The sequence below is a fragment of the Plasmodium gaboni genome, chromosome 10 (genome assembly GCF_001602025.1).
Source record: "Plasmodium gaboni strain SY75 chromosome 10, whole genome shotgun sequence".
NCBI lineage: Eukaryota > Apicomplexa > Aconoidasida > Haemosporida > Plasmodiidae > Plasmodium > Plasmodium gaboni.
The window spans coordinates 543,555-559,233 of NC_031490.1; the positions used below are offsets into that span (position 1 = coordinate 543,555).

The 15,679-nt window shown below is 17.8% G+C and overlaps 5 protein-coding genes across 5 annotated transcripts; 4 read left to right on the plus strand and 1 right to left on the minus strand.

The window, feature by feature from the left end:
• Window positions 1-916: 916 nt before the first annotated feature.
• Window positions 917-2,492, plus strand: PGSY75_1015800 (putative ribonucleotide reductase small subunit; the record flags this gene model as incomplete). The annotated part of the gene is made up of 5 exons (XM_018785927.1): window positions 917-1,003; window positions 1,129-1,161; window positions 1,277-1,413; window positions 1,655-2,312; window positions 2,400-2,492. 5 exons carry the CDS (start codon window positions 917-919, stop codon window positions 2,490-2,492), a joined length of 1,008 nt encoding a protein of 335 aa, XP_018641544.1.
• A 1,793-nt stretch (window positions 2,493-4,285) lies between these two features.
• PGSY75_1015900 (enolase) lies at window positions 4,286-6,136 on the plus strand (the record flags this gene model as incomplete). Its single annotated transcript, XM_018785928.1, has 2 exons — window positions 4,286-4,328; window positions 4,839-6,136. 2 exons carry the CDS (start codon window positions 4,286-4,288, stop codon window positions 6,134-6,136), a joined length of 1,341 nt encoding a protein of 446 aa, XP_018641545.1.
• A 2,363-nt stretch (window positions 6,137-8,499) lies between these two features.
• On the plus strand, window positions 8,500-9,864 carry PGSY75_1016000 (hypothetical protein; the record flags this gene model as incomplete). The annotated part of the gene is made up of 1 exon (XM_018785929.1): window positions 8,500-9,864. One exon carries the CDS (start codon window positions 8,500-8,502, stop codon window positions 9,862-9,864), a length of 1,365 nt encoding a protein of 454 aa, XP_018641546.1.
• A 794-nt stretch (window positions 9,865-10,658) lies between these two features.
• PGSY75_1016100 (hypothetical protein) lies at window positions 10,659-11,360 on the minus strand (the record flags this gene model as incomplete). Its single annotated transcript, XM_018785930.1, has 1 exon — window positions 10,659-11,360. The coding sequence occupies one exon, from the start codon at window positions 11,358-11,360 to the stop codon at window positions 10,659-10,661; it is 702 nt and encodes a 233-aa protein (XP_018641547.1).
• Window positions 11,361-13,150: 1,790 nt separating this feature from the next.
• PGSY75_1016200 (hypothetical protein) lies at window positions 13,151-14,833 on the plus strand (the record flags this gene model as incomplete). The annotated part of the gene is made up of 1 exon (XM_018785931.1): window positions 13,151-14,833. One exon carries the CDS (start codon window positions 13,151-13,153, stop codon window positions 14,831-14,833), a length of 1,683 nt encoding a protein of 560 aa, XP_018641548.1.
• Window positions 14,834-15,679: the final 846 nt, after the last annotated feature.

The window sequence follows — 15,679 nt, forward strand, 5'->3', positions numbered from 1 at the left end:
CTAAGGTAATTTTAATTTTACCCAATATTTTTATGATCATTTTATTTTGATATATTATTTATTTTTATTCTTATTATTTCATATATATATATATAACTAAACGTTTTTTATATATCACACAAATCATTTTTAATGAACCTGAGTTTATAAATTATTCCAAATAGGTAAGTGGAAATATAATGTATATGAATATTATTCATATATATAAATAAATATAACTTAACAAAGGAATTAAAAACTATAAGTGGTTTATATTTAAAAAGTACATATATATATATATATATATATATAATTTATCTTTTTTTTCATATGTATATATCTTTTCACTTTATTTTTCTTTGTTTGTTTGGAAATTATATATATATATAGCTATAACAATTACATGGAGAACATTTTAGACATTAAATTTTTGTTTTTCACATTTACATATTTATTCATTTATGTATATAAATAAATATATATGTTAATAAAATATTTATGAAATTAATATTAAAAAAGAAAAAGAAGAAAAAGAAAAAGTGTGTGGATATTATTTGTATATCATATCCTTACATATATATATATTATCCTTTTGGGGCGTAAATTATATTTTTATATATATTAACACATATATTTCAAATAAGCATAATAATATATGAAACATTTTATATTTTAATTAAAATTTTTTTACATTTAAAAATAATACTTTGGATATAATTTATTATTATTTTATTTTTTTATAGGGTTTTAATTTAAATACAAGAAATAAGATATAAATAAAAAAATAAAATGTAAGAATTTTATAGAAACAATATATTATATTTTTTTCTGATATATTTTATACATTTTTGTTATATTTTTATTTTATATCATTTAATATTTGTTTTTGAAAAAAACAGAATAGTACAAATATTAGTTGTTTAATTTGTATAAGAAAATGAGTAAGGAACAATATCACGATCAAGAAGTATTGTTGGAGGCTCAAAATAATGATGAAATTTTGAAGGAAAATAAGTTCAGATGGGTAAATCCAGATAAAAAAATAAATAAGTTCATATAAATATATTATGATATTATAAATATAAATATATGTATATATATATATATATTAGTTGATTAATTTTTTACTTTTCTTTTTCTTGTACACAGGTTATGTTCCCAATAAAGTACAAGACATTTTGGGTATTTTTTAAAAACAACAGGAAAAACTCATAAAATATATTCCTTATTAATTTATGCATATGCTTGTATATATATATATATATATATATATATACCTTCCAATTGTTTTCTTTAGAGTTATTATAAAGAAATTGAATCTCTCTTCTGGACTGCTGAGGATTATAATTTTGATAAAGACAAGCAATATTTAGAAAATATTGATAAAAACATGTTGGTTAAATTATTTGAACTTATATGCTTTTACAGTTTAAAGTAAATTCACAAAATATAATAAAATAAATAAATAAATATATATATATATATATATATATATGTACAAAGAAATATGTAAACAAAGAAAATATTTATTAATATATTTATACATTCATTTATTTAATGTTTTATTATATTTTAATTTAATTTATTCTATTTTATATTTTTTTTGAACGATTATATATATATATATATTAAATGTACAAATATTTTTTTTTTTTTTTTTTTTTTATCATTTCAGAGATTTACATGTTTATGAAGAACAAGCTCTTATTACCAGTAAAATGTTAGATATTATCCAGATACCTGAAGGAAGAGCTTTTTATGGTTTTCAAATGTGTATGGAGAATATACATGATGAAGTATATGCTTGTATATTCGAAACATATATTCCTGATTCAAAACAGAAAAAAGTAATAATAAATAAAGTTATTGCATTAGACAGTGTTTTAAAAAAACAGAAATGGCTAACTGAAATATTCGAATCGAATATCCCATACTATAATAAACTTGTTCTTCTTTATATTTCTAAAGTTCTTTTTAATGGTACTTTAAATATATTAATTGGTTATTGCAAAGAAAATTCTATACTTCCTTGCTTATGTAATGTTCATGAAAAAATTCACAGAGATGAATATCTTCATGGAGATTTTTCCGTTATGTGTTGTAACCATTTAGTTAATAAATTAAAATATGAACATGTCTTAGATTATTTTAAAATGGCTGTTGATTTAGAATATCAATTTTCATTGGAAATGTTAGAACTCAATGTTCTTAAAATAAAGAAAGAAGAAGTAAGAGCATTCTTAGAATATTTAGCAGATACTATGTTGACTAATCTAAACTACCCAAAACATTATAATTCCAAGTATCCATTTAGTTGGCCCGAATTTACAAAAGTAATAAAAAAATAAAATAAAATAAAATAAATAAATATATATATATATATATATATATATATATATATATTTTTTTTTTTCTTGTAGATTGTTGTTAATGAGAACGAAAAGACAGAAACTGTTAAGAAAGGGGAAAATATATATGGAGAAAAACAAATATTATTTGATGAAGATTTTTAAATTATATTATTATCTTATCATTTAAAAGCATATACTTATTTTCCAAAATAAAAAAGAAATTATTCATTTCATTATTTCTTATATGCAAAAAATAAGAAGTATAAAACAAATATTTATAATGAAAGGATAGATTTTTTATTTATACATACCTATTAATATATAACACTTCAAATGTATACACTATTATATATATATATATATTTATATTTTTTTTTTTTTTTTTTTTTTTTTTAAATAATAAATAAGTATACCAAATAAAAATATATTGCCTCATATAACGTCCTATCTATTTTTTGTAAATAACCTTATAATAAATACATAATTATAATATTGTTATGTACATAAAAATTATTGAATATTCATTAAAAATATTTTATAACATTTAGAAAGGGTAATGACTACATATATAAAATGAAGCAATTAGATATATATATTTAAAGAACAGAATATCATATATTATCTATTTTTACCATATATATTGATTAATAAGCAATAAAATCACATATATAAATTTATATATATATTAATTCTTTATAATTTTACATTAACGTTATTCATATATATGTTTTCACACACAGAAGGAATGAAACCTTTTTCTATATATATATTTTTTTAAAAAAACTAATTACAATTATAATATTAAAAATGAGGTTTTTTCTTTTCTCCTTTAAAATAATAAATACAAGCTTAATAAATTTTTATATGTGAATACATAATTAATAAACAAAATATTTCATACATATTTTTTAATATAAGAATAATTATTTTGATAAAGAAAAATTAATTCAAATAACAAGGATTTTTTTTTTTTTTTATTTTAACAATAATTCCTTTGTTTAAATGTTACTATTTATTTTTAATTTTATTTTTTTTTTTTCTTTTGATATGAATAGAAATAAATAGAAATTATACTATATATATATATATATATATATATACTTGAAAGAATATTATATATATGAATATATATATATAGTATAATTTATATTTGAAATATTCTTCCTTCAGAAATAATTATTATTTTTATGAATTAGTAATCAAAATGTATATTATATTATATTTATTATATTATATATATATTTTTTTTTATATGGGGCTTTTATTTATAAAATATATATAAAATAAACAATAATATTAAATTATTATTTTTAAAAATAAAACTATTTAAGTGAATGCATATGCATTATTATTTTTATTATATATAGAATATAACATCTTTATACGAATTATTTTTATAAAAATATTTATATATTTTGCATTATATATATTATATATTATATATATATGTGTAAATGGCCCCATTTATGATCGATGCTTAATACCTATTTATTTATTAAATTTTTTTATGAAAATATAAAAATACTAGCAAGGACTAAATATATAATCTCATATGCATCTCAATTAAAAAAAAATAACTTGGGGACATATGATACATATATATATATATATATATATATATATTATATATATGTATACATGTATCATAATAATATTAAGTTATAAGGTTTTTATTTATTTCATTTTTTTTTTTTAAATAAATATCTAAATAAATAATATTATAATTTATAAATTATATTTTTCTTTTTCTTTTTTTTCATATGAATTAAAAAAAATTCAATTACTTTCCAAAATTAAAATTTATTATAAAATTTATAATTCTCTCTTTTGTAATATTTTATTTTCTTAATATAATTTTTAGTTTAAAAAGTATTTCTTATAAAAAAATCTTATATTACTTTTATATTATTTTATTTTAAATAAAATATAAACATATAATACTTACTTTATAAAAAATGGCTCATGTAATAACTCGTATTAATGCCCGTGAAATTTTAGGTATAGATATTTTAATGTTATATATTTTTTTTTTCACTTTGTATATATAAATACTTTATTATATGTTTTTAAATAAATATATATTAAAAGAAGCATATTCATTTTTAACTTTTTTAGTTTATATTATAATAATAAATATGATAAATAAACAAATATATATATATATATATATATATATATATATATATATATTATACGTTAATGTATTAATATCTTTCTTTTATTAATCCATGTGTTATTTATTTATAAATATGTATTCTCTACTAAACATATAATAATACATACATATACAATAAGAATAACATAAGAATAAAATTTTTTTCTATTTTTTTTTTTTTTTTTTGTAATACAATAATTTTTTAGTGTATCATTTTATTTTATTTTTTTATTATTTGAAAATATATAATTAAATGTGAAAAGTATATACTTATTATATATATGTTACATTTTTACTAATATCTGTAATCTTAATTAATTTTTATTGTTATTTTATTTTTTTTTTTTCTATAGATTCTAGAGGAAACCCAACTGTAGAAGTTGACTTAGAAACCAACTTAGGAATTTTCAGAGCTGCCGTACCATCTGGTGCCTCTACTGGTATTTATGAAGCCTTAGAATTAAGAGATAATGACAAGAGCAGGTACTTAGGAAAGGGTGTTCAAAAAGCTATCAAGAACATTAATGAAATTATTGCTCCCAAATTAATTGGAATGAATTGTACTGAACAAAAGAAAATTGACAATTTAATGGTTGAAGAATTAGATGGAAGTAAAAATGAATGGGGATGGTCAAAAAGTAAATTAGGAGCTAATGCAATTTTAGCTATTTCCATGGCTGTATGTAGAGCTGGTGCAGCTGCTAATAAAGTATCTTTATACAAATATTTGGCACAATTAGCTGGAAAGAAAAGTGACCAAATGGTATTACCAGTACCTTGTTTAAACGTTATCAATGGAGGATCCCATGCAGGAAACAAATTATCTTTCCAAGAATTTATGATAGTGCCAGTTGGTGCTCCATCATTTAAAGAAGCCTTAAGATATGGTGCTGAAGTATATCATACCTTAAAATCAGAAATTAAAAAGAAGTATGGTATTGACGCAACCAATGTAGGTGATGAAGGTGGATTTGCTCCAAATATATTGAATGCTAATGAAGCTCTTGATTTATTAGTAACTGCTATTAAATCAGCTGGTTATGAAGGAAAAGTTAAAATTGCTATGGATGTTGCAGCTTCTGAATTTTACAACAGTGAAAACAAGACATATGATTTAGATTTCAAAACTCCAAATAATGACAAATCATTAGTTAAGACTGGAGCACAATTAGTTGACTTATATATTGATTTAGTAAAGAAATACCCAATTGTTTCTATTGAAGATCCATTTGATCAAGATGATTGGGAAAATTATGCTAAATTAACTGCAGCTGTTGGAAAGGATGTACAAATTGTTGGTGATGATTTATTAGTTACAAACCCAACAAGAATTACTAAAGCTCTTGAAAAAAATGCTTGCAATGCCTTACTTCTTAAAGTTAACCAAATCGGTTCTATTACTGAAGCTATTGAAGCATGCTTATTATCTCAAAAAAATAACTGGGGTGTTATGGTCTCTCATAGATCTGGTGAAACTGAAGATGTTTTTATTGCTGATTTAGTTGTTGCCTTAAGAACAGGACAAATCAAAACAGGAGCACCATGCAGAAGTGAAAGAAATGCCAAATACAACCAATTATTAAGAATTGAAGAATCTTTAGGAAGCAATGCCGTTTTTGCTGGAGAAAAATTTAGATTACAATTAAATTAAAAAATATAATAAAGTAAAATATATATATATATATTTATACATATCCTTATTTTATAATTTTACATATATATATAATTTATATGTTAAAAGAGAGAATTATAATATAAAATGCATATAAAAAAATATGTTCTTTTGTAATATTTATATATATATATATATATATATATATATATATATATTTATATTTATGTGTGTATTTCTTTTATGCATGTATAAATTTTAATTAAGAGAAAGTAGGTATTAATTTTATATTTTGACCTTTTTATTTATAAACTTATAACACAACATATGATTAAACTGTACAAGAAAAATATAATATTTTGCGCGATAATTATATTATACATTATACGTACACATATATATATATATATATATATATATATATATATTATATATTATATATTTACGTATGTCGAACGTTATTTTTCACAGCTTTTTGTGATAATTCTTTCATTTATGTTAATGACCTTCATAATATTTAATATTATCATACAATTAAAGGCTATATATTAATAATTATTTGATTTGAATAGGACAAAATTGTTTATAAATATCATATCCTTTATATATATCATTTTATTCATTTTTTATTTCCTATTTTTGTATTTATAAATCGATAAATTAAAATAAAATAAATATTTCCTTTATACAAATATGGCTTTATATATTTTATTTCTTAAAATAATACAACATTTGTTACTGACGAAGAACATTTTTTTTCTTTTATCTTTTTTTTTTTTTTTTTTGGGGAGAGGGGTGTTTAAGGATATTTCTTTTTACGCATGAATGGGATGATATATTAATTCCATATAATAATATGAAATTATTCATATGTAATATATATATATATATATAATAATTTTTAAAATGATTAAAAACAAAATTTAAATATTACACATATATTATATTCTATTTATTATAATATTATGAAAATAACTCATTTTTCATTTATTTTATTTTTCTTCTCTATATTTTGAGTGAAATAAAAAAAAAAAAAAATTAAGGAAAAAGATAATGATCAAATATTATAATGAAATGTTTTTTTCCTTCTCTCTATATGTATATATTTATATATAATAATATTCAATAAATGTTATAACAGTTTCTCATTAAATTTATATATTTAAATGAATTACACAATAATAATTGTAAGTTTATATATGTAAGAATTTATTTAAAAAAAAAAAAAAAAATGTACCTTTTTGTTTTTACAACATACACATAAAGCGTCACTGTTTCATAATAAATTTTACTTGACAAAATAAATTATAAAAAAAAAAAAAAAAAAAAAAATCTCATATCAGCACGTGTGTAAAACAAGGGAAAATATAATTAAATAATCTGTATATAATAAAAGTGAAATATATAAATATATATACTAATATAAAAGAAAAAAATATATTTATACTTTTATATATAAATAATTCAGAACAATATTTAAATACACATTATCTTATTTTTTTCTTTTTTTTTACTATTTAAAATCCCTCAAAAAAAAAAAATAAAATAAAATAAAATAAAATAATAAAATAAAGAACATGTAAAAACATGTAATATGTTTTGCCATATTACACATTAATTAATATAGTTATTGTATTATTTGTTATTTGTTTCAAAATTGGGAATTTAATCTAAATAAATATATATAATATAAAAGTTGTATATATTTTTATTTTCCCTCCTTTTTAAATAACGTCAAAAATTATAGAACAAGCAGCACAATTTTATTAATATACATGTTGACATTATATAAAAAATATTTTATAAAATTTATTATTAAAAGTTTGTTTTTGTTTTTGTTTTTGTTTTTCTCTCCTACACAATTGATAACAGTTTTTTTTTTTTTTTTCTAGTTTTTAAATTTTACATTACATGTTTATGAATCACTTATTTTTTTTTGTTCCAATATAAATTGTAATTATTTTATAAAAAGTATCAAAAAAATTAATGGAATGAATATATGTAATTATTGATTTACATATATATTTTTCTTTATGTGTTCATAAAATATTTACCACAATGCAACCTGTTTAGGACAAAATATTTAAAAAAATTGCTTAATATGTATAATATATTAACACGTTAATATTATTATATGTAAAAATTTATGTGCTTTATTTAGAACACATAAAAAAGGTGTACCATAACATAAGATGCACATAAATACATACATACATAAATACCTATATCTATATATGTATATATAAATATATATTTATTTATTTATTGATTGATTTATACATAGCCTCAAATGTTTGTATGTAAATATTTTTATTAATCTGTAATCCTTTAAACATTAAAAAAAAAGACGTTCATTTGTTGTTATTATTATTTTATTTATATATTTTAAGAAATTCATAAACATGAGGAGTAAATCCATAAGAAAAGAAAGAAACAGTGGAGAAACGTTAGAAGATAATATTGATGAAATAAATTATTGTATTAAAGTTATTCCAAAGGACAAAAGAAATAGTAAAGGAAATGGAGCTATAAGATTAAGCACCTCACATATGAATAGAGGTAAAAATTATAACTATTATAATCAACATAATAATGTAAATAATATAAATGATTTTGAAACAGAGTGTCGTAATTATATTGAAGATGTATTAAAAATTGATGAATATGTAAAACTTCCTAATAGCATAAATAATGAACAAGATAAAATAAAATGGAAAAAAGCTCATTCCTTAAGAAATAGAATGAAGGAATATGATTTGATTACAAGAACAAGATTATATCAAAGTAATTCAGTTAATAATAAAGCAAAATTAAATAGGGAAAGATATATAATATTAAATAAAATACCTAGATACAGAGAAGCGTTTCCTTCAATTATGAATAATACATCAACAGATAAGATTAAAGAAGATATTATACGTACATATCTTAAAACACATGCAGCATATTTGTTGTCACAAAGTAAAAAGAATAGTAATTTAAGTTTGAAAAATATTGGGAGAAGAAATACCTATTTCTCATTCAGAAAAAAATCAGATGATAGTAATAATTCCTTAATAAATTATAATAAGCATATGAATAATAAATCAAAGAGTGTAGAACATAGTAATGGCCCGAATCTAAAAAAAAAAGATCGATCATATAATTTATGGAAAAGAATAACTGTTGATGATATAAAGAATACACATTTTACTCCTACTGAGAAACAATATTTAAAAGATTATAATATATTTTTAAATGATGCATTTAATAATTTTAAAATAAATCAAAATAATAATAAAAGTCAACTTAATAGAAAAAATCAGAAGAATATTACTAATTATGATATGATAAATAATAAAATATATGGACATATTAAAAATAATGCAAACAACAACTTATATATTAATGATCAAAAAAGAGAAGATGCTTATATAATTAATCCTTCACCAAATAATATAATTACATCACCTAACGCTGAACAATATCCGTATTTTAATAATTATTCTTATTCGGATAAGAGCAAAAATTTAAACGCATATAATACTGAAGGAAAAAGAAATACATATACAAATGATGTAAAACGTAATACAAATTATCAACATTCTAATAAGTCAAATTATTCTGATGAATCTTTAAATATGTTTTCTAACTCTTCAACAAGTATCTATGAAAAATATAATCTAAAGGACAAAAATTTTGTTTTGAAAAGGGATAGATTTGCTTTGTTGGGAAAAATTAAAAACAATAAGGAAATAGAAGTTAAATTGGTTTTAAATAAGGTTTGACGAAATACAAAATAAATATAAGAAACAAAATATTTATGATAATAATAGATGTTGCAAACAGAAAAAAAAAAAAAAAAAAAGAGAAGAATAGCATAAAATAGAATACAATACAATAGAAAATAAATTATAACGATTTACAAAAGTATAATAAATTGTGTTTTATTAGGGATAATTAAAAAAAAAAAAAAAAAAAAAAAAAAAAAAAAAAAAAAAAAAAAAAAAACGAATACTAAGGAATTATAGGGGTAAAGGTGTAAATAATATTAATAATGTGTAAATGTAATAAATCGAAATATGTTATGATATATGTGTTAACCCTTTATTAATTAAAAATATTTTTTTTTCTTCTTTTAAATTGGTTTTATACTTTTAACATATATATATATATATATATATATATATATGATAATTAAAATTGGGATAATAATTATATTTCAGGAATATATTTGCGTTTCAATCAAGTATATAAATATGATGATTTATATATTTATTTTATTTTTTTGTTGCTAAACCTCCTTTTAAATTAAAATGCATTTATGTACTTATATTTTTCTTTATTTTAATTAAGTATAAGATTGTTTGGTGCTTATTATATGTAAATATAATTCATAAGAATTTTATAAATGTTTTTCAAAATGTATATATATATATATATATATTCTATATTTTCTTTGAAAAAAAGGAAACAAAAAGAATGATAAAATAAAACAATTATTATTATTATTATTAATATTACATATATATATATATATATATATATATATGTTCATTTATATATTTATTATTTTTTTTTTTTATTTCCCCCCACAACAGCAACATTTGAAAATTTTAAATATAATGGTAAAAATCAAATTTATTATTTTTTTAAAGAATGAAAAAACTAGACGAATAGCAATATAACATAAAATTAAAACTCCTATACATTTTAATAATTTAATTATAATTAACTTTTTAATTTCTGCAGCATTAGGATTATCATTACCATTTCTCAAAGACGTATGATCTCTTTCACCAGTTGTATAACTTTGCTTATATCCTTTAAGTAAAAAATTAACAGCATTAATTATAAATTTGCTATTTTTTATTAACTCAACATTACTTATAAAATCGTCACCTAAAAACTTTTCCTTATATATATCTTGATCGTATTCTCTATTATCAGATGAATCAGAACGTTCTTCATTTTTTTTTATTTCTTCAGTATTATTTAATAATTCTTCAGTACTATAATTTGTATTATGTTCCTTCTTATTTTCTTCTATTATATTTGTATTATCATTAGGAATAGATGATGTAATAATTCCATGGGAGTTTATTTTTTCGTTATTTATATTTTTTGCAGATACTGAAAAAAATTTTAAGTTAAGATAAAGTATTATAGAAATAGACAGAACAATTAATAATTTATATATTTTTCGCAGTTTTTTTTTTTTTTTTTTTGGCATCTTTTTAAGGGAATGATCTTTAAGATCATACACAAAAATATTATTTTCCATCACAATAAAATAGAAAAATAAAAATAAAGAGCAAGAACGATAATTAGGTCTAATATAGCAATGAATATTACCATATGATTAATTACCACAATTGACAAAAAAAAATAAAATATTATTAAATATATATATATATATATATATATATGTATAATGTATTTTATTATATATATTTTTATTTATTTATTTTTTTTTTTTATTTGTTTTCCCTCTTTTCCTTTTGTTAATGTAGAATAATTGATCTCTTGAATGTAAAGAAGACATTTTAAAAATATTTCCAAAAAAAATAATATGTAATATATTTATGTATTGGCTATAATATATATATTTATAGTTTGTCTAATTTTATTTTATTCCATAAATTAAGGAATTTATATATTTAAAAAAAGTTTGTTATAAAAAAATATTTATGGATAAGATAAATATTAAACAATAACAAAAATAAACACCTATATTATACATTTATCTATATATAATATTGTTATATTAATATGAATCTTATATTTCATTATTCTATTTATTATAGAATACATAATATTAGGAGATAGGAATTTTATAAAATTTATTGATGTATACATATACATATATATATATATATATATATATATATATATATCGGTTTATCTATGAATATATTTTTTTAAGTAAGAATAACATTATTAGTGAAAGGGGAAAAAATTATTTTCGTTTATTATTTTTTGAGAATAGAACAACATCATATCTAATTTTAAACGTGTAAAAAATTTTCACCATTTTTTTTTTTCTAATTAATAAATAATATATATATATATATATATATATTTTCTTATACATAATTTATTAATATATTATAACAGCGTTATTTATTTTATGTTTTTTGTTCTTAAATTATATATATAATAATTTAGAAAAAATGGGCATTATATTTATATTACATTGTTTCTAAAAAACATTAATTCTTTTAAAATATATTATGAATTTGTTAAAAAATAAAAAAAAAATTCAATTCATATAAATTAATAGGAAGAATTTTATTGCAATTATAAATTTTTTGATATTATTACAATTTTTGGATGAAAAAAATAATATATATAATTCTATATATAAAATAAAAAAATTGTGATTCAAATTATATATAGATAATATTATATATGGATATATATTTATATGTAATATTAAATATATAAATATATATATATATTATATATATATATATATATATATAATATATATATACAAATTAAAAAATTTTGCGAATTAAAAAAAAAAAAAAAAAATTCTCTTATTTTATAAGAATAAATGAAAAAAAATTTAAGACTAATTTTAAATTTAATTTTTCTATAATATAATTTTTTTTATTTAAGTTATATCATATTATATATATAATAATATATATCATAATTACGAATATATATAATTATAATATATAATGATTACATTGAGGAATTATTATGGTTTTAAAAAAAATAGAAATTGAAATGATAAATAATTATTATATAATTATATATAATATTATATAACCCATATAAAATATATATGATTTTATTTTTATTTGTTAAAATATTTATTTTACAAATGTTGATATATTTATTAATGAAATAAATTTTATAAATTAGATTTATACATATATATATATATATATATATATATATATATATATATTTTTGTTTACTTTTTTTTCCTTAAAAATTATATATTCTTATAAAATACATATAATATATATATATATATATATATATGAAATAATATTTTTATAGTTTTATATTATATATGTCATTTTTTAATGAACATAATATTCTATATATAATAAAAATATGAGTAAAAATGATTTGAACAATAGGATTTTAAATAATTATGAAAAACAAAAAGTTCTTGAAGAATCAAATAACTATTTAATGATTTTGTCACACAATAAGAATGTATCTAGTAACAATAAGAATAATATAAATTTGAGAAAAGATGAAGAGGATGTAGGAATGACATCTATAGAAGAAAAAATATGTTTCGATGAAAAGATAGAAGTTGAAGAAGTTTTTACTCTTGAAATATTAATAAAAATATTGAGTAAAATATTTTTGAAGGGTAATTATTCTTTAACAAAAGATGATATAAATATTACTAATTGTAAAGTGATGATATTTGAATCTAAATATCATTTAAATAATACAAATGATGAAGTGGAAGATTTTATTAATATGTTATTTTATTTTCAAAATAAGAATTATTTAATATTTATAATATACTGTTTAAATAAAAAGAACATTGTTTATTTAAACTTCTTTAATCCATTATTAAGTGAGAAAGAAACTATCGAAGCATTTAATTTATTTTTCATGAACAATTTTTTTCCACATATTATTTTAGGATTAAACAATGGAAGAATTCTTTTATATAACCATGAAGGTATAATGTGTATGTATAATAAATTTGTTGAATACAAATTAAAAAATATTTTTATTGAAAATCAAAAAGATTATATTTTATTTTTATATGAAAATAATATAATTGTAAATTCAAATATACATTTAATTAAAAGGGCTTTAGAAACCAATTCTAAAACTTTACCTTATGATTATATGTTTACTATAAATAAAAATATTTCCTTAAGTCATATAATATTGAGATGTGATAATTCTTATGATTTATTAAAAAAAGAATTATATACTATGTATAATAAAGAAGATTTAATGCGTTATATAAATGATAATATAAATACAAATCCAAATACATATAGTGGTAATATTAACTATATTATCACATCTAAAACTATAACTTTGTCTATTCTAAATATTATAAAACCAAATACACCAAATGATTTCTTAAGTAGAAAAGAAAATTTTAGTACATCCGAAAAATTAAGTTCAAAAATTAATAATTTTATAAAAAATATTTTTACCAAAAAAAATGAAAATGTACCAACATCTTCTGCATCATCCGTTTTACCATCTTCCGTTTCAATTAACCAAGTAGATTATAATATGAATAGTAATAATACTAATACAAATGATATACTTAATTCAAAAATAGTTCATTCATTTAATGATTCAAAAAGACAAATAATAGATATATGTATATGCCCCTGGAATACAAACTTATTATTAGCTTTAGATAATTTAGGAAGAATTTCCTTATTTAATTTATCTACCTTAAATATTTTGTACATGTGGAAAAGTTATAGATCAGCATTTATGAGTTTTATACAAAAACAAAATTATAATTGCTATCGTCGTCAAAACAAAAAAAAATTTCAAGATACACCATTCAATCAATTTGATAAAGGAATTTTATTTTATTTAAAAAATAGAAGCTTAATAGAAATTTGGGATTTTAAAACTTTGAATAAAATATATTGTGTAAGAACATATGAATGTCCAATCTTTTCAAAACTATTTTTTGGTGAAAATAATGTACCCAATAAAGTCATTCTTTTTAATTCAAGTCATCATGTATTTTTAATGAATACAAATTTTGAGTTGTTATATTTAAAATGGGTCTAATTTATTTTTATTATTATTTTATATTAAATAAACAAAGGGGAAAAAAAAAAAAAAAAAAAATTAAAAAAATTAAAAATAAATAATTAAGTAAAATAATAATCATTATTATTATTGTTGATGTGCATTTAATATGATATATATATATATATATATATATATATATGTATACTTTATAAATTTATTAGTTATATTTTTATATTTTTATTTTATTATTATTATTTTTTTTTTTTTTTTTTGAACATATCAAATTTATAAATATATACTTGATTATAAAAATTATTATTATTATTAAAAAAAAAAAAAATTTTAATATTAAGTCCTATATATAAATTATTAAAAGAAAGATTTCAAAATTTTAATATTGGATTGTTTGTACTATTTGTAGATTAATTTGTAGACATAGGATTATCAGTACATTCTATTTTTCAATCATATCAATTTTTTATGAATGTCCATGCATGTAACATTATAATTAAAGTTCATCTATAATACATACAGATTCTACACTATCTCCTGTTCCTTTTTACATCTCAATATATAGCATCATTAATTGTATCAAATGTTAGGACTATTATAGGCATAAAATTTTTAATAGTTTTCTCTGTTAAGTATTTAAAAATAAAAGGAAAACATTAAAAAAAATATAAGGATTTATGTATTATAATTTATTTATACATTAATGAACTTTTTTATAAGAAATATGCGCTTAAAATAAATTATCATTCTAATAAAGATTTACAGAATAACAATGCTTATAAAGTTATTTGTAGTCTCAGATGTATTTATTCAGTACAAGAAAAATAATAAGTATTCTTTGAATAATAGCTATGTACAACAAAAAAAAAA